This window comes from Amphibalanus amphitrite, unplaced genomic scaffold (genome assembly GCF_019059575.1).
Source record: "Amphibalanus amphitrite isolate SeventyFive unplaced genomic scaffold, NRLGWU_Aamphi_draft 000013F_arrow, whole genome shotgun sequence".
Lineage (NCBI taxonomy): Eukaryota > Metazoa > Arthropoda > Thecostraca > Balanomorpha > Balanidae > Amphibalanus > Amphibalanus amphitrite.
In genome coordinates this window covers 2024573-2052475 of record NW_024881509.1, presented here as the reverse complement: position 1 = coordinate 2052475, position 27903 = coordinate 2024573, and the positions used below count along the sequence as shown (strand labels likewise).

General features: G+C 51.9%; 1 protein-coding gene across 1 annotated transcript; it reads right to left on the bottom strand.

Annotated features, from left to right (window-relative positions):
- Nucleotides 1-26997, bottom strand: LOC122383844 (protein mab-21-like 2). The gene is made up of 2 exons (XM_043370644.1): nt 26095-26997; nt 1-407 (listed from the first exon to the last, which is right to left on the bottom strand). Exons 1-2 carry the CDS (start codon nt 26953-26955, stop codon nt 153-155), a joined length of 1116 nt encoding a protein of 371 aa, XP_043226579.1. The 5' UTR covers nt 26956-26997; the 3' UTR covers nt 1-152.
- Between the last annotated feature and the right edge of the window lie 906 nt (nt 26998-27903).

Sequence of the window (27903 nt, the reverse complement as noted above, 5' to 3'; positions counted from 1 at the left end):
ATATATTCATATCCTCTCTTTTTGAAAATATTTGAATGCATTTGTAACAATTTGCTTATTATTTACATCATCATCCAACATATAGTAAAAAGAATGCGCATAGCATTAGCTGCAGCTTTTATGCCGCGTCCTCTCCGCGCTCCCGACATCTCTCACAACTTCTCGAGCGCCTTGGGGTTGAACATGATGTCTCTGAGCAGGCGCCACACTTGTTTGGCGCCCGCGTCCATGGCGGCCGGCGATATGCCCTTGTAGAGGTTCAGCGCCGGCAGGAAGTAATGCGGGCAGCGCCGGTTCTGCAGACACGAGATGAGCTGCACCAGTAGGCCCAGTACCCGGTCGTAGATGGCCGACTCGTCCCACTCCAGTTCGCGAGGGTGCTTCTCGCACTCGTACAGCAGCAGGATCTGCGGAACAGAGAGGTTGCGCTCAGAATCGGTACATAAATGGCGAGCACCCGGAGGGGGAGTTGGGAAGTTGGAACGCCTGCAGAATATCATAATGTATTGCAGTAGTGCAGCCATTTTTTCCAAATGAATGGCTCCAAGTATGTTTTCCGAATAAGCACTTATTATAGCAAGCGAAACGGGCAAAAGCTGAGCCTTAGAAAATCGAACGTCGACTAATTTTAACATGTAATTTATTCCCGATATAATTTCCATACTTGCGTTTTGGATCTAGATATTTGATCCAAAAGGATATCTAGATTTTCGATCCACTAGAGGTACACGTTTACGCGATAACTGTATGTTTTGATTCAACCCTCGCCCTGGCAGGGCATTTTTCATAACACGGCCTGGCAGGGGGGGGGGGGGGTTCGATGCGACCTCGGGCCTACCGGCCCTCGGTACTTTCAATTAAAAATCTCGGTGACACAATTAAATTTTCCCAGCCCCGGGCAGGAATGTAGGCATTATATCTGATTTGACCTAAGGTAAACGTTTTAGCGGAGGACGTTTATCTGTAATACTTTTGGCTCAGACCTGCACGAGATTAATTTAACCGGCATCGTGTTTCATTTTTCGAGACGAGTCAAATGAACTAGAATTTGACAGTAAAAAGAGCATTTTGAGAATTTTACCTAAGGTGAAGGAAATCACCTAACAGGGAAAGGTCATATTGCACATTAGTCGATCCGTATTGTCGAGAAGAAAAATAATCATATAAGGTGTTTCATTGCTCTACCATATCTCTCTCAAAAGTTATTGTCCAAAACCTACTGGGGACCTTTCATGACTTGAGATGACCTCAGTAACATAAAAGTGGTCACATCACAAGTGAAATTTTCCGATTAAATGTGTCATGTTTACCTGTATCCCGATGCATGAGCGTGTTTCCGTTCTGAAGAAGATCATTTCAATTCTTTCCCGCGCCGTGCTGGGGAGGGGGGCGTTTTTACGCCCCCCCTTAGGTTTTTCGCAAATATCTCAAAAAACGGCGGCTCTGCATAAGTCTTGTGAAAATTTCAGACCAGGGTCGTTCAAGGCCAGGTCACCAGGTCACGTCAAGTGACCTTACCTCAGAAAAAGTTAAAAGGCTCGCTTTTGCTACAAAGGTTAGCTACACCGACTGAACGAGCACTTTTGAAACTTTCAAAGATTGGTAAGACTAACAAAATGTATAAATTTATCTAGGACTTTTGATATCTGTGACCTAAGATCAGGTCAATTTGGGGAACTCTCCATTGCAAGTCAATAGGAGAAAATTGAGATTCGCCTCTTTTGGACGAATGTCGTTCAAAACCCTCCCAATCATCGGTTCATGGTAAACAAAACACAATGAATCGGAAAAATGCACCTGTGACCCCTCTGTGTGCCCCTGAGGTCATCTCAGGTCATAAACGGTCACCAGAAGTTTTTTTTTGGCTATAACTTTTGATAGAGACGATGTAGCGAATCAGTCTCTTTTCATCTTCTTTATTCTGAAAGAGAATCGCTCCGAAACTCATGAGAGAAAAACAAATAAAACTTGTGCGTCAGACGTTTCGTGTTACGTAACACATTCTCAATGACATTACATTACATAGTAGACATAGTACACATGATGCAAGGTTAAGTATATATGTTACAGGCAAAGTGAAAACTCGGGCATTTTGCAAAATGCCTAGGCAATTTGCAAAATGCCTGACCGGCCAGGCATTTTGCAAAATGCCCAGGCAGTTTGCAAACTGCCTGACCCACCAGGCATTTTGCAAACTGCCTGAAATATTTTCCCAGGCATTTTGCAAAATGCCTGACATCAAACTCGCACTAGCGACGATGTATAAGTAAGCATCATTTGTAACTGCCGCTTACAAAAGATAATCGCTGTCAATGCGCACCAAGTGAGGGGACACTGCGTTCTCCGGGTAGCGCCGCCGAGTTCAGGTCACTGAGCCCCAGCGGCCGTCGGGTGCCGAGCACCGGGCGTGGTTTCGTGGGTAAACATGCGCTCGGTATAATGATTGTACTGTTTCTAAGAGCTCTTGGTGGCTTTTTGAAAATACTATGGGTGGATATTGATCAGAAAAGAATACCCTTCCAATTTACGAAAACTTGATTGTTACACGTTTAGGTACCTACATTATCAATCGTCTCTGTCGGAACAGTTGCCCACCAGGGCAGAATACTGGACATCGCAGCTTTTATACACACAGCTACAACTCCGTATATACGAAAGGTACGGAGACGGTGGCTCAAGTCCATTCAGCGTTGGCTCCATCTCGACAGAATTGACGCAAGAGCCAAGACGTAGGTATACAGAGTGTCACGATCTTGGTACGTGGTTGGCGCGGTCTTGTCCCTTCATGCCCCTCCTGAGTGCCGGGATGTAATTTGACGGGTCCAGCACCAGGGCATTTGGACCAGGGCACTCGGCGTCTATAAATCGTCCATCCCCCGGTATCTGAAGATTTTACCCTGAAGCTGAAGCCGCTCAACCTCAGGCTGCAACCCTGATTTACCGTCATCCGTAAGTGATGCAGCTGGATTTCGACAAAACCCACCAAATCTGGACCATTCAGAACTAGAGATTCAGACTTTCCAATGATGAGGCCGTGAGGCGATATTAGCTGTTTTCACGACGGCCATCTGGTACACATTTGGTTCACATCTGGTGCAGATTAGGTGCATTTTGGTCAAATTAGGTTCAGTGTGTCTCTTAGTAGCTATCAGCTAGGGTTGTACTAATTGCTTATATGCCTCCTTTGTCATATTATCAGAGAGCATCATCGGTTAAAACACTGAAATAAATTCATAAAATAAAGATATTTGCTGTAAAAGAGATTAGGTGCAGATTTGGTCAAATTAGGTGCACTCACCGGATAGCCCGTCGTGAAAACGGCTATTAGAGCTATTCTTAGTCACTAACCGTCCCGACAAGCAGTTCTGGGCCAACAGCAGCTCAGAGGCGCTGCACCGTCGAGACGGTGAAGCACCCACTGGGCACTGGGGATTCTCGTTTGGGGTATGATGGGCTACAGAGGCCTATTTGAGCTTCACCAGGTGCCGCCGGGACAGACCATGTGGCCGCTGATAACTTGTGGCAGCGAGGTGCTTGAGAACACTGACGCAACTACGATGCAATACATTTCGGGACACAAGTACAACATCCCGCAACAATTTCGTGACACCCTGTATTCGTGACCGTGGAATGTGTCACATGTGCCCACAACACATGTGAAGTGTGTTGTGGGGTCAGTCACAGTGGAACGTTTATGATCAACGCCTGTAGTCAACAAAAACGGTGGAATATATGGAAACCCAGGCATTTTGCAAAATGCCTGGCGGGTCAGGCATTTTGTAAAATGCCTAGGCAGTTTGCAAAATGCCTGGTGGGTCAGGCAGTTTGCAAACTGCCTGGGCATTTTGCAAAATGCCTGGCGGGTCAGGCATTTTGCAAATTGCCTAGGCATTTTGCAAAATGCCCGAGTTTTCACTTTGCCTGTAACATATATAAATGAAATGAACTACATGTTAACCCGCGTCCCGCTGGGGGGGGGGGGGAGGCAGAATCTGCCCCCTCCCGTTTTTGGCCAATAACTTATAAACGCGTTACGGCCGCGACGTCAAACTTCCAGTACCTTGTCATACATCAATTTAAGACGTTTCCTGAAAATTTGAGCGAAATCCGTCAGTTTTTTTTTTTGAGAAAATGACGTTTTAGTGACGTTATGTCCGCCATTTTCGCCTCAAAAACGGCAAAATTTCAAACGCCGCTATCATCTTCATTTTTAAAAGAACCAAGACGTAACAAAAAAGGCTATACGTTATTCTACTTTGTCTGTCAAATGGCTATCTTGGGTTTTTTGAAAAAAAAATTGGATTTAGGACAATTTCTTTTTAGAACCGGCTTTTTTGGGAATATTGTTAAAAAATCCAAAATTTTGAGTGTATCGAAAAAACCAGAATATTTGTCAGAGAAGTGGTCTATGTGCACCTACATACCAATTTTTAGAAGAATCGGTTCAAAAATGTAGGAGTTATTAAAAATTTTATGACGTCACGACACACAAAATCTTTGAAAAATGTTTTTTTTTTGAAGTTCTAGACCGCGTACGGAAACAAAAATAGCACCATTCGATTCGCCGTGAAAAAACTGCACCAGATAGACACCTCTTAGGCCTTAACAACCAACTTCAAAATTTGACCTCACTTGACAATTGACATGACCTTGACCTGACCTCGACCTGAAATTCATCCAGATGTGGTCCATATCACTTATTGAGTGTGCCTATTGAGTTATATGAATAAAATGACCCATAAAACATGTGTCGCACATGCCCTTTCTATATTTCGTTTTTGGTGACCTGACCTGACCTTGACCTTGACCTTTGCATGATATTGTATGCAACGAATATTGTCTTGGTAACCTAAGAATACGTTTTGGGCAATCAGTCTCAGTCCATTCTTCGGCAACTACGGTGCAAGGCCGATACTGTAGAAACTTGCATTTTGTACCCTTGACCTGACCTTGACCTGAACTCAGCTAATGCTATGCGCATTCTTTTTGCTATATGTATGTTGGATGATGATGTAAACAATAAGCAAATTGTTACAAATGCATCCAAATATTTTCAATAAGGAAGGATATGAATATATTTGAATGCATTTGTAACAATTTGCTTATTATTTACATCATCATCCAATCCAATCTGTCATGGATACTCAGCATTTGCTATATGTGCAGTCGTTATACTAAGGATCTCGCGTAGTGTCGGGAGTGCACTGGGCCGGCCACCACTGCGCCGAGACTGAGGGGAGGGGATAAAGGGGAGAGTTTGCTCCGATATTGTGGTAGCCGGCCACGGACGTATAAATAAACTGGACCGGCAACCACTTCCATTCAGATGAAGCCAACAAGGCGCCATCTTACGTTGCCAAAAAAAAACATGCTCTGGAAGGTCATCGAGCCCAGTGGCGCAGCCAGGGGGAGTCAGAGGGTCAGCTGACCCCCCCGAAATTTCTGTCAGGGGCCCGCTCGAGAGAGAGAGAGAGAGAGAGAGAGAGAGAGAGAGGGGAGAGGAGAGGAGAGAGAGAGAGAGAGAGAGAGAGAGAGAGAGAGAGAGAGAGAGAGAGAGAGAGAGAGAGAGAGAGAGGAGAGAGGTCCTAATCTAATCGGACGAGCCCGCTCCGAGAAATGCCTATACTGGGACACCACGGGTGAGGGGTCGGCCCGGACCCCCGGGTGGATAGGGCCCGGTCCCCCGGGAGAACGGGGCCCGGACTCGGAGCCCAGGTGGACGTGGCCCGGGCCCCCGTGGGGATAGGGCCCGGGCCCTCGGGTGAATAGGGCCCGGGCCCCGGGTGGATGGGGCCGGGCCCCCGGGAGAACGGGCCCGGGCCCCGGGTGGATGGGGTCGGGCCCCGGGTGGACGGGGCCCGGGCCCCCGGTGGATGGGTCCGGCCCCGAGCCCCCGGGAGTACGGAACCCGGGCCCCGAGTGGACGGGGCCCGGATCCCCGGGTGGATGGGGCCCGGGCCCCCGGGAGAACGGGGCTCGGATTCGGAGCCCAGGTGGACGTGGCCCGGGCCCCGTGGGGATAGGGCCCGGGCCCTCGGGTGAATGGGGCCCGGGCCCCGGGTGGATGGGGCCGGGTCCCCGGGAGAACGGGGCCCGGGCCCCGGGTGGATGGGGTCCGGCCCCGGGTGGACGGGGTCCGGGCCCCTGGTGGACGGAGCCCGGACCCCCGGGTGGATTGGACCCGGGCCCCCGAGAGCACGGGGCCCGGGGCCCTGGGAGAACGGGACCCGGACCCTCGGGTGGACGGGGCCAGGGCCCCGGGTGGATGGGGTCGGGGCCCGGGTGGACGGGGCCCGGACCCCCGGGTGGATTGGACCCGGGCCCCCGAGAGCACGGGGCCCGGGGCCCTGGGAGAACGGGACCCGGGCCCCTGGTGGACGGGCCACGGAGCCCCGGGTGGACGGAGCCCGGGTCCTCGGATGGACGGGGCCCGGGCCCTCGGGTGGACGGGGCCCGGAGCCCCGGGTGGACGGGGCCCGGAGCCCCGGGTGGACGGAGCCCGGGCCCTCGTGTGGACGGGGACCAACCCCCTGTGGATGGGCCCGGGCCCCCCGGGTGGATGGGGCCCGCTAGGGTGACCCGCTTGCTCCGCAACGCGAATAAGGGATATTTTCGATCGGTGGGCGTTTGGTTGGTCTTGTGTCCGTGGGTCATGTATATGTTGTAGGCACTTTAGAAAATCAGTCATTTTGTAAAATGCCTAGGCATTTTACAAAAAGACGGCTGTTTGAAAAATGACTGAACGCAACCAGGCTTTTTTCAAAATGGCTAGCCATTTTACAAAATAACTAGGCATTTTGCAAAATGTATGACCAGCATGGAACGTAGATCCCACTACAGATACTAGGTATGGCCAACAGTTTTTGGACGTTTTCCTACATATACCCTATAGGTACGTGTTCAGCCTGTAGCTGATCGATTTGAAGCTCTGTGATGACGACAATGCTGAGTAGCGACCAGGTTGAGTTGCAGACTCGGCTGTAGCATAAAGCATTGTTTAGTTAACGCTGTAAAAACTCCCAAGTACATCAACGCCGTTCATGTTCTGCCTGAAACTAGACCTAACAAAACCAGCCGGAGACCGGCCCCAGTTAATAGGCAGACCCGGTTGATGTGCAATTACATGTAAACGAATGAGTGTAGTCTTTGTTTGATTGTGTCTTTGTTTGACAGCTTTGAGGGTCTCGCGAGATTAAGCGGTAGGTTTTGCACTTTTACATTTCCGGTTATATCTCAGAAACTAATCGATCTACGATGAAGCCATTTTACACGATCATGGCCGGTTTGTTACCCAACCAGTCGATCGCATATTCAACATTTAAAAGCTTAAGACGACGAAGATATAGCCTGAAGTACACTAAATTTTTTAGGTGCAAAACCTACCGCTAAAACCCGCGAGACCTGTACCTACCTACTTGCATGGTCCCAGTTAAAAATATCAAGCTCCACATCGGGAGAATCATCAGGTCGCTTGGCGTAGGACGAGAGCGTTGGTTTCAGAAGACACTAACGCCTATGTAAGTGTGTGGGATCCAATCCTCGCGACCTCTAATGGTTTTACACTCAGATACAGGCCGGCATAGGGCCAGTCGTTTGTTGACGCTCCAGATCGATCATTTTAAATCCAGCAGCGTCGCTGACGTGGGGGTTGGAAATGTCGCGGGCCTGCACTTCTCAAAATAGAGAGAGGTAGGTATGGACTTCCCACTGCTGGACTCCTCTGGTCATAATGCTGGACTCCTCGGCCCACCTACACGCTACCAAAACGTATATAATTAGGTACTCCTATCTACAACACGCTGCTCAGTCATTTTGTAAAATGGCTAGGTATTTTGTAAAATGCCTAGGCATTTTGCAAAATGACTGGAGAGTCAGTCATTTTGTAAAATGCCTAGGCTTTTTGCAAAAAGCCTGGAAAATCAGGCATTTTGCAAAATGCCTAGGCATTTTACAAAATGACTGATTTTCTAAAGTGCCTGCAACATATACATTTCGGTCGGTTGTCTTTTGACGGCTAAGCATTTTGGTTTGGGAAAAACATCCATCGCAACGAGGTGCTCGTGTCTGATAACCAGGCGTCTACTATAGAACTTGCCAAGTGTATTTTATAGCATAGGCTGACGTAGGTCATTAAAAAATGAGAGCCATAGATGAATTGCCATGTAGAGGTTTGAAAAATTTATATTTTTAAGAATACTGTTGCTCTTCTTGCAGAAGCGATGATTGGATCTTGGACAAAATTGAATGCTCTTTCCAACAATGCCATTTTTAATTGTCAAACGTATCAGGTTATGCAGCAAAACCCGTGTATTTAAGTAAGTCATGAACAAATACCATTTTCTCCAGCGATTTGTTCCACATTGTTTTTGATCAATTATCTTTTCACAAATTTTCCTTGAGAGGCGGTACATTTCTCTTGCCAACAGGCGTTGTTTGAACCCGCTCCGTCTGACAGTCACCCGAAAATAGCATTAAGTCCAAAATCCGTCCGAAACGTCAATTTTTCAAGCATAAGTGCCCTCACGGGTGCACGTGGCGCGTGCCATCCCTGCACCGCTCACCATTCGATAGCCCGTTCGATCCTCATATACGATACTGTGTTCCCCATGCCGATCGGACCCACGATTACCGAGATACTGCACGGGGACCGGACCCGTATCGGGCAAATTTAGCCATTTTCGCCCAATTTTGCAAGCCGATTTATACGTGTAAAGTCTATGACGCGAACTTGCACTTTTTGAGCACGCGCCATGTGCTCACCACCGGCCCGATCGAGCTGAGACCCCTCACAGGCACGTTCCCCATCCTTGTTCTATAAGTTGCGCAAAGTTCAGCGCACTATGTAGGTGCAACGGTCTGGCCTGTACCTACCCCGGGATAAGTAACACCATGCCGGGACCACGGTAACAGACAGAATCTACGTCACCACATCACCACACCACCACAAACCTGGCCCAAGGCAATACATGACCCATGTGAGCGCGTTAACCCTCGCCGGCTCAGGCCATTTTGCGTCCTTCGACGGCACAAGGGAGGGAAGGTACGACCCCTTCCTCGCGTTTGGCCCATGATCGAGCTAGAGCTTCGCAGAAAAAAAAAACGAGCGTGTTGCCCGTGACGAGAGGAAGCCGATAATACCCAATTCCAAGGTCCTAGGTCATTGGTTGACCTTCCAGGTCAGGTCAATGACCCGAATGTTGGGAAAATCGGGACCTGTTAGAGCGTCATAAAATGTGGCTGCTATAGGGTTTTTGTCGGGGTGCTGATCACGAATATTATGCTAGTTTTGATCACAGATGATGTCTTCATGCATTTAGGCCAGGTCGGGTCAGGTCAGGTCATGTCAACCAGTAGGGGTCCTGCCGGGTGTAGCGACAGCTGCGCCACCTCGCTTGCTCAGTCTGCCCCTGGCGGCAGACCGCGAAGCTCTACTTGCGCCGCTACACACAGATGTCACTTTTACTTTCACCGTTTCACCAGTGCTTAACACGCGCCCCACTGGGGGGGCTATTTATAGCCCCCCCTCCCGTTTTTCTGCAATAACTTCCAAACCGCTTGACGTATCGACGCCAAACTTTCAGTACCTTCGGCTGCATCAATTTGACACCTTGTGTCAAAATTTGAACTTCGTACCTACCATAGGTCGGCCGGAAATGACGTCAGAGTGACGTCATGTTCGGCCGATTTCGACGCAAAACATTGAACCACGGCAATCGCTCCCAAGAGCTCAGTTTTTAAGCTAGATCCAATTTCTTTGCATGAGAGGACTCAGAATAGACTGCGCTATCAAACTGCTATCTCGGATTTTCGAAATTTTGAAAATTTCGAAAATTTTAAATAATAAAATTCAAAATTTATATTTTTACATTTTTTTCAAAAAGTTTTTGACTTTTCGAAACAACCGGAATATATGTGATAGAACGCATTATTATGACTACCTCTAGCAAGTTTTAGCTAAATATCTTCAAAAATGGCCAAGTTATACGCATTATTGCAAAAAATTAACAATTATTAATTTTTCAAATCAATTTTTTCAGCACGAATTTGACATCGTACGCCAATATAAATAGCACCATCGTGTTCCTGAGCTCAAACTGCATCGAATAGACACCTTTTTTGTTGAAAATTTTTAACTTCAAAATTTGACCTTTTTTGACCTGAAAGTGACCTGACCTTAGCTAAATTTGACTCAAAATGACCTCGCATGACACAGACGACATCAAATTCGAAATGTTTGGCCTAAATGGACCATAAAACATGTGTCACGTGACCGACGGATGATATAATATTTTCGTGACCTGTGATGACCTGACCTTGACCTGAAAATCAAAGTACAAGTTTGGTACCCTCAGAGTATCTAGAGCATCTGTTCACGAGTGTGTGAACCAAAAATGAGCCTGATCTGACTTGTAAGACGGCGGCCAGAGCCCAAAACGTGAAGAAGCCAAAATGCTAATAATTTTTACTTTGACCTGACCTGTGACGTCATCAGTGACCTCGAGGTCAATAAAATTAGGTTTCGCTCGACAGTTTTTCCGGGGCTATCAGACGCCGTTTGAATTTTGACGATCGGCCCAGTAGTTTCGGAGTTAGGAGGGGGGCTATGAATAGCCCCCCCCCCCCCCCAGTAGGGCGTGTTATACGCAGACCCCAGTGGGGCGCGGGTTAACTTCTGTTGCTGTTCTCTGTTATTATCATGATGTAATTAACTTCACCCTCTCTAGCTAGACATAAACTTGCACCACCTCGCGGTACCGACTCTATCGTTGTTTGCGTCCTGCATTATATGTAACTCTCTGCCTGACACGCCGTTACTACCAATGTTTTCCGTGGCTCAACAATGTAAAGCCAAACTGTTCAGTTCCGCTGCATTACCGTTCCATGCTTCTATCCTTAGGATACGGAAATCGGCAGGCCCATGTCGTCCCCTATCTCTCTGCGTGTCCACTAACACGAATGACGTCACGCATGTGGGCGGAGCTATGGGCGGAGCCTAACGCACGCGGCAGTCCAAGCCGCCATATTTGAATTTTTATTTTAATAGAATCTTGCCGATATTTTGGGTGAAGTCAATTTATATGGATAGCTTGGTGACAGTTTAGCTATACGAATAATAATTTATTATGGATGTGCGTATATTCAGCTTGGAATTGCAATTAAAGTTCCGCACCGCATAGATTCGAACTCGGGACCTTTGGAATACTGCGCGGGCACGCTAACCACTACACTACCGCGACCGCGCGGCGGCCGGCGGCAGGGAGGCTGCGGAGACATGGGGGGACATTTTACGCTTTTGTGAAAAAAGCAAAAGATTTAGCGAAAAACACGTAATAGATAACTTGCAGAAAATTGTCTGCTCTTTTAGGTAAGATACTTAAGTTTGATATATCTTGTGCAGACTTCATTCTACAGTGCTTCGAAAATCGCTCATTTACATGGGGATTGAACGGGGCTTCGAGACTTGACTCCAAATGACGTCACGAGCTGACGTCACGGAAAGGTAGAATCGCCGGACGACCCTACCTGGTATATAGGGCCTTGCGGAAATCTTTCTCCTCCACGCCGTAACCCCCCTCCGGGCTGGAAGGCAACTTTATCTCATGCGGGCTGCTCCTTTGGATCGGCACCGCTACTCCCGAGGGAGCGCACCCCGTAGCTGGGTGCAGTGAGTACCTTGGGGCTGGCCGGCCTGTCTTTCGGGATGAGCTCAGTTCCGGTGACTCACTAGGGTGCCTGCCCAGACCAATGTCTCCCCTTAATTCCTATCATCCTTCCGGCTCTGAAATGGTCTATTTGGACCGAAAGGGCCTAACCCAAAAAAAAGTTCCGCTGCTTTCACCGTTCCGTGCTTCTATCTCAGGATACTGAAATCCTTCTCCTCCACGCCGCACCCCCCTCCGGGCTGGACAGGCAACTTTATCTCATGCGGGCTGCTCCCTTGGAGCGGCACCGCTGCTCCCGAGGGAGCGCACCCCGTAGCCGGGTGCAGTGAGTGCCTTGGGGCTGGGTGGCCTGTCCTCTGGACGGGCTCAGCCCCGGCGACTCACTAGGGTGCCTGCCCAGACCAATGTCTCCCCCTATATCCTATCATCCTCCCGGCTCTGAAATGGTCTCATTGGACCGAAAGGGCCTAACCCAACAAAACAAAACAAACAAACAAGTTCCGCTGCTTAACTGGTCTATTTGATCGACACGAGCCTCACTCGTTTAAATACACGCCTACACCTCCTACGGCATGGTTTAGCCCTACGGGCACCACTGGGACGGACCAGCGTCCACCTTGAGGAGGGTAACGATCATAGGGGTGGAGGAGAGTGCACGGGGGACACGGCCCAGCCGGCTGGGACAACCGGCCCCGCCGAAGTTAGTTGGTAGCACTGCTGCTCCACGGCGTACATTTCCTACCAGCCCATAGGGTTTACATGTTAAATGGCCTGTTTTCGGCGAGCGATATCTCGGTCAACCTTTGAAGGAATCAATGGTTCTTAGTCTCAAATGATAGATCGATGAATTTTCTTTCGAAAATTCCGCTACCATTTTTCACGAAACCCAGCCGATCTTCTACGGCGTACAGGATAAAGATTTCTCTGCACGCCAGCACCCGCGATCCGCCTCTCCGATCGTCGGCGCGCGGTCCTCGGTAGCGCAGTCAGTAACTACGCATCCGAGGGTCGTGAGTTCGAATCCTGGGAGCGCCCCGTGATTTTGGCTAGAATTGAATGATGTAGATTCTTGAATGTTTGCATAATCAATATTAATAGCTAATTGAATGTATCTGCCCACTAATCGGCCCCTAAAACCTGTTATTTAAGAAATTTAAGAAATGAATGTCACGTGCGCGTCACGACTGCCAACCATAAGCGCTACCATATACTAGTTTGAACTAACTTTTTGCTAGTCCCGACCACATATAGTAGGTTTTCTAGTAGTTATACTAGAAATTCCTACCAAAGTTCGTCCTACCCTTCACTCAATATGCCCTGGGGACAACTACCCAGTACGAAGGATGTCAGTGGCGAATCCCGCTTGACTCTCCAAAGCCTCTCCCTCTCAGACTACGACATCTCAGGACTTCACCGGCTCCGAGGGCACCACACCACAAATGGTGACCCCGACGTGATTCTACGAGATTCTGACAGCTCCGCCCCGGCAAGAATAGGTTCTCCCCGAACCTGGCCTCCTCATCGCCTCGGCAAGAATGGGCTCGTAATTGCCCGGTGGACTGACTGTGTGTGTGTGTGGCACTCGGGCCCGCGAGACCCGCCAGTGATTGCGCCGCGAGCGCACCAGTGACCCCACAGCGAGTGCGCTCCAGTGACAGCGCAGCGAGCGCTCTGTGATTGCGCAGCGGGCGCCTCAGTGGCTGCACAGCGAGTGCGCTCCAGTGACAGCGCAGCGAGCGCTCTGTGATTGCGCAGCGGGCGCCTCAGTGGCTGCACAGCGAGTGCGCTCCAGTGACAGCGCAGCGAGCGCTCTGTGATTGCGCAGCGAGCGCCTCAGTGGCTGCACAGCGAGTGCGCGACGAGCGTTCACCTCCGCCACCATGCCCGACACTGCAGACTCGCGTCCGTCCGCAACGTTTCGCCTGCCCGCCTTCTCGCCGGAGGAAGCGGAACTCTGGCTGGTGCAGGTAGACTGAGCATTCGACATCGCAAACATCACTGACAATGCGACCAAGTTCAAGCTGCTGGTAGCGAACCTACCGGTGCACGTAGCCTCCCAAGTACGTGACGTAGTGACGGCCACGCCGCCGTCCTTCACGGACCTGGTGACGGCGCTGCGGTCTCGGCTGGCGCAGTCTCGCGCGTCTCGCCTAGAGACCCTGCTCCGGGACCAGCAGCTAGGCGACCAGAAGCCCACCCAGCTGCTGCGTAACATGCAGCACATGCTGGGTAATTCAAGAGATGACACCGGCCTCCTGCGGACGCTCTTCCTCCAGCGCCTGCCGCAGACCACGCGCGCTGCCCTGGCCCTCCTGCCAGAATCGACCGGAATCGACGACCTCGCCAGCGCCGCAGACCGATTCCAGGAGGCGTCGCAAGGTGCCGTGGTGGCCGCCGCTGTCGCCCCGCCGGCCAGCCACTCCTGTAACTGCCAGCAGTCGGCAGGGACGGATCTCACAGCTGCTGTGGCCGCTCTCACCGCGACCGTCGCGCGGATGGAGGCATCGTACAAGAGCCTCCGCGCAGACGCGCGGCGACGCAGCAGGTCCCGCCCGGCACGCCGGCCAGCGACGCCCGGCACGGGCACGGCCCGCGCCGACACTCGGCAGCCGCCGGCGACGGACGGGCTGTGCTGGTATCACGAGCGGTTCGGCGCTGACGCCCACCAGTGCCGCCAGCCCTGCTCGTGGCAGGGAAACTAGCTCGCCTGTCTGCCCTCGCGCCAGCATAGACGGGCGGCCCACCACTGGCGCCTCTGTTCTACGTTACCGACGCGGTAAAGAACTGGAGGTTTCTGGTCGACACCGGCGCCCAGGTTAGCGTCCTGCCACCGGGTGTTCTGACGCCGGACGACCAAGTGACCGCCCAACGCAACGCACCACGACTGGAAGCCGCTAACGGCTCCGCCATCCAGCTCCACGGTGCCGTCGACGCCACCGTACGGCTCGGCGCACGGTCTCTCCAGTGGAAATTCCTGGTGGCAGATGTCTCCACACCGATCCTCGGCGCCGACTTCTTGGCCTTCCACCGACTCACCGTAGACATGCGCCGCCAGATGCTGCGCTCCGAACAAGGCGCAACGTGCGTCGTCGGCTCTCCAGCTAGCGTCAGCTCCCTCGGCGTCCGGATGTGCGCGGTGAGTGATTATAGCGGCCTGCTGCGCGAATTTCCGCGCGTGACGTCAACCTCCACCCGGCTCCTACCCGTGCGGCACGGCGTGACGCACCATATCGTCACGCAGGGCCCCCCTCGCGTCGGGCGCCCCCGCCGCCTGCCGCCGGACCGACTCCGTTTCGCTCGACACGAGTTCGAGAAGATGGTGGAGATCGGCGTCGCTCGCCCATCCAAGAGCAGCTGGGCCTCGCCGCTGCACCTGGAGCCGAAACCAACACCCGGACAGTGGCGACCGTGCGGCGACTACCGCGCACTCAACAAAGTGACTGTGCCCGACCGGTACCCGATACCGTTCCTGCAGGATTTCGCCGCGAATCTGCATGGCTGCACGGTCTTTACGAAGATAGACCTCGTGCGCGCTTACCATCAGATTCCGGTTGAACCTGCCGACAATCCGAAGACGGCGATCGTGACGCCCTTCGGCCTCTTCGAGATGTGCCGCATGAGCTTCGGGCTCCGCAACGCCGGCCAGACATTCCAGCGCTTCATGGACGAGGTGATGCACGGCCTGACGTGCTGCTACGTGTACCTCGACGACATCCTGGTCGCCAGCACGTCCCACGAGGAACACCGCCGCCACGTGCGTCAAGTCCTGGAGCGCCTGGACAGGTTCGGCATCACCGTCAACCCGGAGAAGTGCGTGTTCGGCGTCAGCCGAATCAAGTTCCTGGGCCACGACGTATCACCGGACGGCATCGCCCCTCTGCCGGAGAAGGTCTCTGCGGTGAAGGACTTTCCGCAGCCCGCCACGCAGCGCCAGCTACGCCGCTTCATCAGCATGGTAACCCACTACCATCGGTTCCTGCCGGGTGCTGCCAGCCTTCTCTGTCCGCTGCACCGTCTCCTGGACCACAAGCGCAAACGCGCTGCACCGCTGGAGTGGACACCAGACGCAGAGGACGCCTTCCAGCGCGTCAAAATCGCCCTGTTCCAGGCCACCCAGCTCGCGCACCCCACGCCCGGGGCCGCGCTGAGTCTGCAGGCTGACGCCTCGGACACCGGGGTCGGCGCCGTGCTACAGCAGCACATCGACGGAGCCTGGAGCCCGCTGGCATTCTTCTCCAGGACGCTGAAACCGCCGGAGACCCGCTACAGTGCGTTCGGCCGTGAGCTGCTGGCCGTGTACCTGGCGGTGAAGCACTTCCGGCACTCTCTTGAAGGCCGCCCCTTCACCATCTTCACCGACCACAAGGCACTTGTGTCGGCCATCGGCTCCGGCTCTGTCAGCTACTCGCCCAGGGAGATCAGGCATCTCGACTTCATCTGCCAGTTCTCAACAGACGTCCGTCACGTCCCGGGCAGCGAGAACGTGGTGGCCGACGCACTGTCACGGACCGTCAACATGCTGAAGTCGCCGACGCCGCCGCTCCAGGACTTCGAGGCACTCGCGGCAGCACAGCAGGAGGACGGCGAGCTGAAGGCGTGCCTCGACACGCCCCACAGCCTGCAGGTGCGCGCCGTACCGCTCGCTGGAGGGAGCTCGCTCCTCTGCGACGAGTCGACCGGCTCACCGCGACCGCTCATCCCAACCGCCCTCCGACGGCACTACTTCCAGCTGCTGCACGGTCTGTCGCACCCCGGCGCCCGCGCGACACAGCAGCTCATCTCCAGCCGTTTCGTCTGGCCGGGACTGAGCAAGGACGTGCGCGACTGGACCCGCAGCTGTGTCGCCTGTCAGCGCTCCAAGGTCCACCGGCACACCCGCGCTCCGGTAGCAACATGGACGCCTCCCTCCGGTCGCTTCGAGGAAATTCACATCGACCTGGTAGACCCGCTACCGCCCAGCGAAGGTCAGACATTCCTCCTCACCTGCGTGGACCGTTTCACCCGCTGGGTGGAGGCTATCCCTCTACCTGACATCAAGACGCCCACCGTCACCAATGCATTCGTGTCCGGCTGGATCGCACGCTTCGGCGTGCCGACACGTGTCACCACCGACAGAGGTCCGCAGTTCGAGTCGCACCTCTGGCCAGAACTGTCTGCCATCCTCGGCTGCACCCGCCACCGGACCACCAGCTACCACCCGCAAGCAAACGGACTCGTCGAGCGGGTGCATCGCCAGCTGAAGGCAGCCCTCCGGGCCCACGGGAACGAACACTGGACCCGCTCGCTCCCGCTGGTGTTGCTCGGCGTCCGTTCAGCCGTCAAGACGGACCTGGACTGCACAGCCGCGGAACTGGTGTACGGCCAGCCACTCCGCCTGCCGGCCGAGTTCCTCGGCGACGCGCCGACCGCCGCCGTCACGGACCCAGCCTCGTACGCCGCTGAGCTCCGCCGCTACATGCGAGACCTGACGCCAGTGGTGCCGCGCGCCTCGGCCACTCACCGGCCGAGCTTCGTGCCGCAGACACTCCGGGACGCGTCTCATGTGTTCGTTCGACGAGAGGCGCGACCCTCGCTGGCGTGCCCGTACGACGGGCCGTACCGAGTGCAGCAGTGCGGTGACAAAACTGTGCGCATCTTGCGAAACAGCCGCGAGGAAACAGTGTCCATCGACCGCGTCAAGCCGGCCTTCGTAGAGCCGCTTGACGCCCCGGCCGCGGCGGCCGACTGCGGCCCCGTCAACCGACCTTCGAACTCGGCGGTGCCGGCCGCTGGGCCGCGGCTCCTCCTGCCGTCACCTCGCCCTGAGCCGCCACCGCCGCCGCCCCCGCCGCCACCGCTACGACCGTGTCTCCGCACGACACGATCCGGCCGTGTTGTGCGCCCACCGGCGCGTTTTCTCCACGTCGCGTTCCACAGCGACGTGTCTGGGGGGAGGGTGGTGTAGCGACAGCTGCGCCACCTCGCTTGCTCAGTCTGCCCCTGGCGGCAGACCGCGAAGCTCTACTTGCGCCGCTACACACAGATGTCACTTTTACTTTCACCGTTTCACCAGTGCTTAACTTCTGTTGCTGTTCTCTGTTATTAGCATGATGTAATTAGCTTCACCCTCTCTAGCTAGACATTAACTTGCACCACCTCGCAGTACCGACTCTATCGTTGTTTGCGTCCTGCATTATGTGTAACTCTCTGCCTGACACGCCGTTGCTACCAATGTTTTCCGTGGCTCAACAATGTAAAGCCAAACTGTTCAGTTCCGCTGCTTTCACCGTTCCGTGCTTCTATCCTCAGGATACTGAAATCCTTCTCCTCCACGCCGCACCCCCCTCCGGGCTGGACAGGCAACTTTATCTCATGCGGGCACCTTGGAGCGGCACCGCTGCTCCCGAGGGAGCGCACCCCGTAGCCGGGTGCAGTGAGTGCCTTGGGGCTGGGTGGCCTGTCCTCTGGACGGGCTCAGCCCCGGCGACTCACTAGGGTGCCTGCCCAGACCAATGTCTCCCCCTATATCCTATCATCCTCCCGGCTCTGAAATGGTCTCATTGGACCGAAAGGGCCTAACCCAACAAAACGAAACAAACAAACAAGTTCCGCTGCTTAACTGGTCTCTTTGATCGACACGAGCCTCACTCGTTTAAATACACGCCTATACCTCCTACGGCATGGTTTAGCCCTACGGGCACCACTGGGACGGACCAGCGTCCACCTTGAGGAGGGTAACGATCATAGGGGTGGAGGAGAGTGCACGGGGGACACGGCCCAGCCGGCTGGGACAACTACCCAGTACGAAGGATGTCAGTGGCGAATCCCGTTTGACTCTCCAAAGCCTCTCACTCTCCGACTACGACATCTCAGGACTTCACCGGCTCCGAGGGCACCACACCACACGGGTATTCGTAGTACCTACGTGTCAACCGCCTCTGACAGCTTCGTAACATGTTACAAAGGCACCAAAACTACTTCTTAAATGTTCAAATGGTTGCTAAAATCGAATTCAGCTTAAAGGGACTGTCCCACCTTTGCATTAGATCTGAGTTGAGATAGCCAAGTTGGCGGCCAGGTTCAGAAACCACTATATATCCTGGTCGCAATATCCTCAGTTTCGTGGTGTTAAAGAAATTCGTTCCCTTCATTTGAAAAGTGGGCCTTAGCTAAGGCCCTATCTCTTAACTATTAACGGCCATTTGATGACGTCATCAGCCGTTTCACACGTTCGACCTGTTTTACGAATAAGTTGAAATCGGCGCCGGGGAAATCTTGTTACTTGTTATTTATGAGCCGCGTCATATTTGAGAGCAAGTACCTATATTTGCTGCCAAATTTCCTCCACATTGACATGAAGTAAATCCTTCATTATGTCACAGATCCGATCTAAATGACGTCACGATGAAATATAAAAGTCGCAATATCTCAAAAAGTATACAATGAAAACGCGTAAAAACTTGCAGAATTCGTCACAGTATCATGAGTAACATTTCCGAATCCTAAATGGTACTTTTTTGAAGGTGGGATAGTCCTAGGTAAATGCTTATTACCGGAGTACCGGGACCAATAATAACCTGGTCAGATGCGCCCTTTGGAGGCAAGAACAGTAGCCTATGTCAGTGATTGGAGGAAGAGGACAGTGCGCGAGGCCATCGAAATAAAAGAGAAGGATCCAGATATGAACAGAGGTGTTGGAAAATTCGCACTAAGCCCAATTTGGGATTTGCCTCTAAAAAACGCAAGATGATATTCGTTCCTCTCATCACTGTAGTATGAGTGGACTGAATTAAAAACTAATGACGCCGAATGTGTTCTGTGTATAACTTCTTGTCTGTGTGTTTGTATGTATTTTAGAGTTAAATTTACAGCATACTTTGATAGGAAATAGTGAGTGTATCTAGATATTCTTAACTTGGAATCTCCTACATGGTTGATAGCGCGCGGGGATTTGAATTTTTTTGTCTGTGAATTTAATTTAGAATTTTGGGTATCGCTGCAATGTGAGCTATACTTATAGGGTTATTGTAGTTGTCCAGTGACCAAGGTCAAACAATATTGGCCGAAATATTTGGACTTGCATACGCAATACAATCCCAGTGAATTCCGATAAAGTTTTATATCTACAAACATAAACCTGGGAAAAATATGACTCTAAAACAGCACATACCCACTTCGTCAAACCTCAACGTTTACCAAATACAGCTGATGATTGTGATGCCAAGGCTCTAAAAACAGGTGATATGATGCATCCGAAAAGACTTACCGCCATATGCCTGAGGTGTATCAAACGTTCGACCTAAGAAACACCGGTGAATCGGCCCTGGGTTCATGGTGCTTTTAGCAGCAAGCAATATTGACACATTGTAACTTAATATGACCATCCAGTTTGTGACGATATTAGTTACCTTTATGAATATGTGCATAAAATGTGTTTGATCAGTCACTGACGTGGTCGGTAATCGGCCCATGTCTACTCTGGTTGATCAGAAGGCACCATTAAAGGTTGTTTATCATACATACGAACTGTTAGGCGAGCCTTCAGTATCCGTACTTGATGCAGTGCGGTAACCGGCCATTCGATACAGCATGCAGTGTTCTAGGAAAATCGGTATAAAATCCAAACCGTTTAACATTTCTCTGTTATTTCTTCACAGGTTGATGTGCAAGGGAACAATCGATCATGAATGTCGTTCATTGAACCATTTTGAAAACTGTATTCCCTTTTTTAATGCATTGCATTGTGTTTTTGTCCTTATTTTGGACGTTCTTTCGATTGTCGCTTACTGCGTGTCGCTACGTGGCCCCAGGAGCCGAGTTAGAAGGGGGGGTTCAGACACCTTCCCCCGGCACGGCGCGGAATCTCGGTGCACCGGCCCGGCGCGGGTTAAAGTAGGGGTTATGGTAGTGTTGTATGAAAACTTCATCGTATCCCGGTCCTCACCGCGCACGGTTGACCGCCGGCGGCTGGCCGGTGGCGTACGCCGGCAATACTTGACCAATGCGGTGGAAGGCGAAACTTTGAAGTCCGGGGGGAAGCCCGGGTCGACCGGGCGCTATACGGGCCGGGCCTCCGTTCTGCTAATCTCTTCCTGACCAGGATTTCATGGTGCCATGTAATGTCATGCAATGGTCGTGCTTCAACAAACTCAACATTGTCCAGCTATAACTTCATGCAGACCAGATTGTTTTCAAAGTGCCTAGACCGTTTGCAAACGGTCTGGTGTCTCGAAAGTTGTCATACGACCTAGACGGTTTCCAAACAGCCTGAAATTTCAGGCGGTTTGCATACAGCCTGGAATTTCAGCCCGTATTCAAACGGCCTGACTTTTCAGCCCGTTTGCATACATACTGACTGGGCTGTCCAGGCCGTTTGCAAACGGCCTAACATATATGTTACAGGCCGTATGAAAACTCAGTCCGTTTGCAAACGGCCTGGCCCGATTCAGGCCGTTTGCAAACGGCCTGGACAGCCCAGTCAGTATGCAAACGGACTGAAAAGTCAGGCCGTTTGAATACGGGCTGAAATTCCAGGCTGTATGCAAACCGCCTGAAATTTCAGGCCGTTTGCAAACCGTCTAGGCCGTATGACAACTTTCCAGACACCAGGCCGTTTGCAAACGGTCTAGGCATTTTGAAAACAATCTGGTCTGCATAAAGTTACAGCGAGTTTGTTGAAGCACGATCGTTTCATGACATTACATCATACATGGCACCATGAAATCCTGAGGTGCATTCGGCATCCGGAAAAAGATCGTCACTCGGATATTCTCCGTTGGAAAATTATTGTTGAGCGCCTATCTTCAGCATGTCTCGTTATCGCGATACCGTTCGTGATCCCCGATGATTTTCGATAGTTCCGGAAAATTCTCCCTGATCTTCCAGATGACGAATGCAGGCCTGGTTAGGAAGAGATTAGCAGAACTGAGACCCAACCCGTACAGCGCCCGGTCGACCCGGGCTTCCCCCGGACTTCAAAGTTTCGCCTTCCACCGCAATGGTCAAGTATTGCCGGCGTACGCCACCGGCCAGCCGCCGGCGGTCGACCGGGCGCGGTGAGGACTCTAATGTGAACCAGTGGTGTGGGAACTTCTTCGATCCAGACTGGGGGGGGGGGGGGCTGAACCATAATAGAGATCAACCTAGGGTACCCCCAAATCTAGTTTTCTCACCCGTTTTAGGCCACTTATTTTTCAGACCTCGGCCTTTTCAACAAAAAAAAAAAACGAAAATATTTGCAAAAAAAGTCAGGTATCCCGTCTCAACTGAGTGAAGAAACTACCGTTTTGGCAACCTGGAATAAAGGTTTTAATCTGCCAAATGAGTTGCCGAGCCAGTGAAAGAGGTGGATTTTTCACTTACATGCTTTCTTCCTGTGACCCACAACCCCTAATTTGGGGAGGAGAGGACAAGCTGCCCCAACGGTTCCTGACCTCATGAAAAGTTGTGGGGCACCGCCCCCACGGCCTCAGAGCTGTGGGAGCAAGCTTCCCCCACTGCCCCCTCCCCCGGTTCCCCCGCCTATGTATGAATCTATGAAATTATGTTGGTAGATTTCCGATTTCGATTCCTCTAGCTGGGGGGGGGGGGGGGCTCAAATACATTACAAGCGCTCCCTCCCCCAGCCGAAAAGCTGGAGGGGCTCAGCCCCCGCTAGCCCCCCCCCCCTCCCCGGTTCCCGCGCCACTGAGTTCACATTGTGAACTCTGATGTCCATTGCGCGCTCCGGCGTTTTATGCCGCAAAATAATCGGTGAGTCTTGTAGGTAGTGATACGTTTCACCAGATCTCACCAGTAGTGGCTTCACCAGGCTCCATCAACTGGATGGCCGTACACAGGCGGACCGTGAACTTGTATAATTAGTAATATTGTCGAAAAACGGCCGGGCCGACCATTAGCACAGTAAAAAAAATGTTCGACGTATGTAGACGAGTCATTCGGCATGGAATGCGCAAGCATTCACATGGATGCAACCTGATCATCGACCAACCTGGATCCATTAAGTTCAATCTTCAGAGGCTGTTGTACTTCGCTAGACCGTTTGAAAACTGACTAGGCCGTTTTCAAACTGTCTAGGCCGTTTCAAACTGCCTAGGCCGTTTTCATACGGCCTGATATTTCAGGCGGTTTGCAAACGGCCGGCTTTTTCAGGCCGTTTTCAAACGGCCTGACTGGGTCAGGCCGTTTGCAAACGGACTGGGTTTTCATACGGTCTGTAACATATATAATTTACGCTTGTCATCCTATTCCTAATGAATGTGTCTCAGAAAATATGCATAATATAAATCACGAAGCAAAATTATTCGCCTATGTTCGGAACATACCTATATCGTGCTGTTTGCCCCAGCGCTCCTAGAGTGGGGTATTAAGATACTCTAACGTGAATATTCCATGTTCAGGCAAGTTCCGGCAGCCAAACTAGGCGTTGTCTATGTCTTGTGTAGGAGAAAGCGGCGAATTCGATAGGATATGTTTCGGAGTGGAAAAGTGTGGAAAACATTGTTGATTTCCTACATTTATTTAGAATACCTTTCCTTAAATATGGTGTCTGTAAGGTTTTTTTTTTGTAAATGGCATTTTTGTGACCTTCGTAAGGTTGTGGCATACTTTCTGTTTGCCATTCCACTCCTAATAAAGGTGCCTTTCAGAAGATATGCAACTTTAAGACCTCGCAAGAATAAACCCAACAGGACAGGACAATGAAATTGAGCTATACTTTCGGGCCTTACTGAGCCCATTGAGTAATCATGCATAAGTGTGAACTTTGGGCGCATTTTTCCTAGTCTTGCTGTAGACATACAGATAAAACAATGCCATATATGAAAAATTCAGACATTTCTTAGCCCCACTGACACCAAAAAAATAAACAAAATCCAAAAAAGATTTTTGGAATTAACCCGGCAGGTTGCTGGAGTATTTCGCCACCCACCGTTTGCTGGGGGGGGGGGGGGCGTTAAACGCCCCCAGCCGATAACTCGAGAACCAATAGGCGCAGCGAAACGCACGAGGCGGCAAACGAAAAAACGCGACGAGACGCTTCAGATGAGTACTTTAAAGTTGAATTTTGAGGTCACAGGTCGGGTCAAGGTCAGGTCAAACACCTGAAATCGGGCTTTCAGTAGCATGGACTTCAGGACTTCGCAATGGGCGCCTTTCGCAATGAACTCTGTCAAAACGGTGCACAATCCATCTTATAAGGCCTACAAGAGTGTCAGCTCCATGTAGGGGTCAGTCAAGCATAGGTCAGGGTCAAGGTCATGTCAACCGGGTAGGCACATATCCCCGAAAATCAAAACTGATATTTGCAGCCTGTGACACATGTTTTATAGGTAATTTGGGGCGTAGAACACGATGGTGACATTCATTTTATCATATGTGTACGTGTTTGGCTCAAAAAGTTCAATTTAATAAATTCATGTATCATGGTCGTGAAGGAGTCACAAAAAATTGCCAAGATTCAGTTCAAGATTATGGAAAATGCAGAACGATAATCAATAATCGAAGATAGCCATTTGATTGATCATGGTATTGGCAGTCTAATGGCGTTTACGGCATGTCTGTATGTGTATTTTGTGATTTTATATGATTTTTTGAACATATGCCGTTTTTGGTCGAAAACTCAGAAATCATGACGTCACTAAAATCTCGATATCTCAAAAATTTTCCGACCGATTTTTTTGAAACTTTGTCACAATAAACTTCAACCAATTCCCTACAGGTGACCAAAATTTGGCGCGCCTGCGGCGCGCCGTTTTTATGCTATGACCCGGCGAAAAAAGTGGGGGCGTTTAACGCCCCCCCCCCAGCAACTCGCGGGTTAAGACGCGCTTGATTGGAAAAATCCCCACTGTGCACTGTCTCAAATAGCCCCACTTTACGGTACCCGATTTCACATCCACTCTCGGACAGAATGCATAGTCTTCAAGGACGGTGCAAGCATGGTCTCCCTCCTGCTGAATTCTGAAACCACTGCCGGTTGATGGTGTCGGCACAGCTGCGGGCTGCGGCGAGCGATAGAACCACTGGAGCACCCTCAGCCGCCTCTCATGGTTTATCGTCACCGGATTCTCGAGCTGTCGTCTTTAGGACCTCGAAGAACAAGGGGCCAAGTATCCATGGCCTGTGCGCATATATTACTTTTTCTGGTGTTTTACCGGTTGCGACGAAACTACGAATGACTTCAGATCTAGGGCGAGCTGATAAGGTCTTCATAGGGCCGAAAACTGAGCCGTATTTACGCTTTGTTCCAATGACAGACCCTCTCTTGGAGTTGAAATTCGATCACTTTAGTTTTCTGCTTACTGCTCAGTGTAGTTATCACCAGTAAAACGCCTTTTGGGCGAAGAACGAGCGAGCGAGATAGTGAGCCCTGCACGTGCGGAAGGGCCAGAGGGTACTTCCAACTGGCTTGTGCAAAGCACGCTTCTAACCGGTCGCTAGCGGTGTGCCAAATTTGAACGCAATCGGCCCAGCCGTTCCTGAGATCTGGAAGCGACATTCTGCACGTGCGCACGTGCAAACGGGGTCCAAAATGACTTTTGCACGGCACCCTACTAACCGGTCCCCAACCGTGTACCAAATTTGAGCGCAATCGGCCCAGCCGTTCTCGAGATCTGGAAACACCCCCTGCACGTGCGCACGTGCAGTACCTAGCACCCTAACCGCAACACATGGGCATGCATTGCCTGGTGGGTGCCTACCTGTATGCCAAGTTTCAGCGAAATCGCCCCAGTAATTACCGAGTTACTGAAATGGGAACAAATTTGGCACCTCTTCTTTTTGCATTTTGCACGTGCAGTGGGGTCACTCACATAGATCAAGGGTATCCGACCTTTGGTAGAAGGGATGCAGCTACCCTACAGAAATTACCGCAAGACAATCGCCCAAGCGGCTGCTGAGATATGAGCCTCTCAAAATCGCTACTTTTGCAAAACAGCTTGAACACCCTTGACTTTTCACGTGGCACGTGCCACGACGGTCACTGAGATGTATCAAAAGTAGTCAATTACGGGGTAGAAGGAATGGGGCTATCCAGCAAAAAAGACCGCAGGCCAATCGGTCCTGCGGTTGCTGAGATATAAGCCTCTCAAAAGCGTTACAGGCCGGGCCGGGCCGGGCCGCTCATACTGAGATTTTTCCGTTATATTGAAAAGACTTCGTTTCGCTCGCTGCGCTCGCTCGCTCGTAATCAGAAATGATTTAAGTATGCCAGACAATAATTCTTAAATGTACCGTACACGTGCTTAAATTTGAATTTATTCGGATTCTTACTTCTCGAGATATTTCAAATTTAAATAATAACTTTATTTTTGGGACAAAAATAAATAAGTATAAGTATGTCAAACATGCGGCTACAATCGGCCTATGATCAGCTGTCTGACCTTCATGTGGTAGGAGGTGACCGGGCTGCCGGGCAGGTCGGCTACAATCGGCCTATGATCAGCTGTCTCACCTTCATGTGGTAGGAGGTGACCGGGCTGCCGGGCAGCTCCAGGTGCCGGTCTCGTAGCGTCTTCAGTATAGAGAGCACGCGGCGCCGACAGCCGCCGTACAGCAGCCGGCTCTCCGCCTCGCTGAACGTCAGCACCCAGGCGTCGCCCTCCATCGAGTTCTGTTTGCTCTGAATCGCCTGGCTCTCCTTGCTGAGCAGGTCGAAGCCCTCTGCCTTCACCTCTGCCACCAGACTGGGGTTGGGCCAGCCGAGACCTGGCACCGGCCAGTGAGCTGCCGAGCGCGGCCAAACGCCGGCGCAGCGGAACGACGGCGTCACCTGCACCACGTACCGGTCGCGGATCCGCATCCGCACCTCGGTCGTGTCGCCGATCATCTTGACGCAGTCGCGGTAGTGTGACTTGTCGCACGCCTGCGCACACAGGGTCTGCAGCTTGGCGCGCATCTTCCGGGCCGACAGGTAGCCGGAGGCGGTGATGAACTCGATCCACAGCGACATGCTGCGCTTGCGGCCGTCGCTGAGTTTGAGCACCGAGCAGCCCGGGATGGTGCCGTCGTCGACAAAGTTGAACTCGCCCATCTGGTTCAGGTAGAGAACGACCTCGAACTCTGTCGGGGAGAGCACCTCGAGACCCTCGAACCGTCCATTGCACTCGGTGAGCGAGGAGATGACGCGCGGCTCCTGCACCTCCACCTCCTTCAGAATGTCCTGCACCACCTTGCACACCTCGCGCACCGTCTTGGCTACGGCCGCCTTGCGAGCCTGCACGCACTCAGAGTAGTACTTGTTGAACTGATACATTGCCGACGACTGGGAGGAAAGCACCTCGGACGAGAGGTGGGCCAGCCCGTCAGTCGGCATCTTGGCTCGGTCGAGCCTCCGCGTCAGGAAGAGCCGCCGCCGCCGCCGGTACTGCGGCGAGCGGTGTCGGTGGCCGGCGCCCGTCGGCCGCTCACTGGGGCGGGGCTACTGAGCAGACCGACCAGCTATTGGTGTAGCCGATCACCGGAGGCGGGGCATCTACAACAAGCCAACAAAGGACGGCCGCGTCCCGTGGGAGGTGCCCTGGGCTCCTGTAGCTGGGTGGGCAATCGCCATATCGAGTCGAAAGCTGACGGAGTCCAGGCCAGCCGGGCCAAACAGCTCAAGTGCTTTAGCCGCACTCAAAATAGCACTAAGTCACCAGCTTATGAGGTCAATGAGGTTCTAGTCACACTCTTAGTTCTTAGCTTAAGGCTCTTAGTTACAGACAAGCATATTCAGAAATGTTTCAAATCGTTATGTACAGGTTGGGGCAGAAAGATTTACCTCTTGATTTTATTAAATATTTCGGCCCCGAACAAAGATATCGAATTGATTTCTGGCACATATAAGCAGTGACGTGTACACATCTCAGCGACGGCATTGTGGCTCAATATGGTCACCTTGGTCCAGTGGCGTATCCAGAAATCAGCGAAAGGGGGGCCATGATGCTCGAGGGGCGACTTTTTCCCTTGAGAGGGGCGCCATTGTCAGCTAGTGACAGGGGCGTCAGTCTAAAATGTAACGTCATGTTCATGCATGATTTAACCCGCGCACCGACGGGGGGGGCGGATATCCGCCCCCCCTGAGGTTTTTCGCGGATAGCGGGAAAACCGCGGCGCGTAGCGCCGCGAAATTTGGTACGACTATTCCCTCATCAATTTTACACATGGTGTGCAAGTTTGAACCTCCTAACTTTTAAGGTCAGGTCACCAGGTCACTTTGAATGACCCAACCTCAAGTCAATTTTTTGCAACTTTGTCACCGTGCCAGAGCTACAGTAGATGT

Excerpts from the sequence above, each read along its gene's own strand:
- LOC122383844 (XM_043370644.1), bottom strand. The coding sequence starts at position 26,955 with ATGCCGACTGACGGGCTGGCCCACCTCTCGTCCGAGGTGCTTTCCTCC. Across the intron at positions 408-26,094 it reads TCACCTCCTACCACATGAAG|ATCCTGCTGCTGTACGAGTG; the intron begins GTGAGACAGCTG and ends TCTGTTCCGCAG.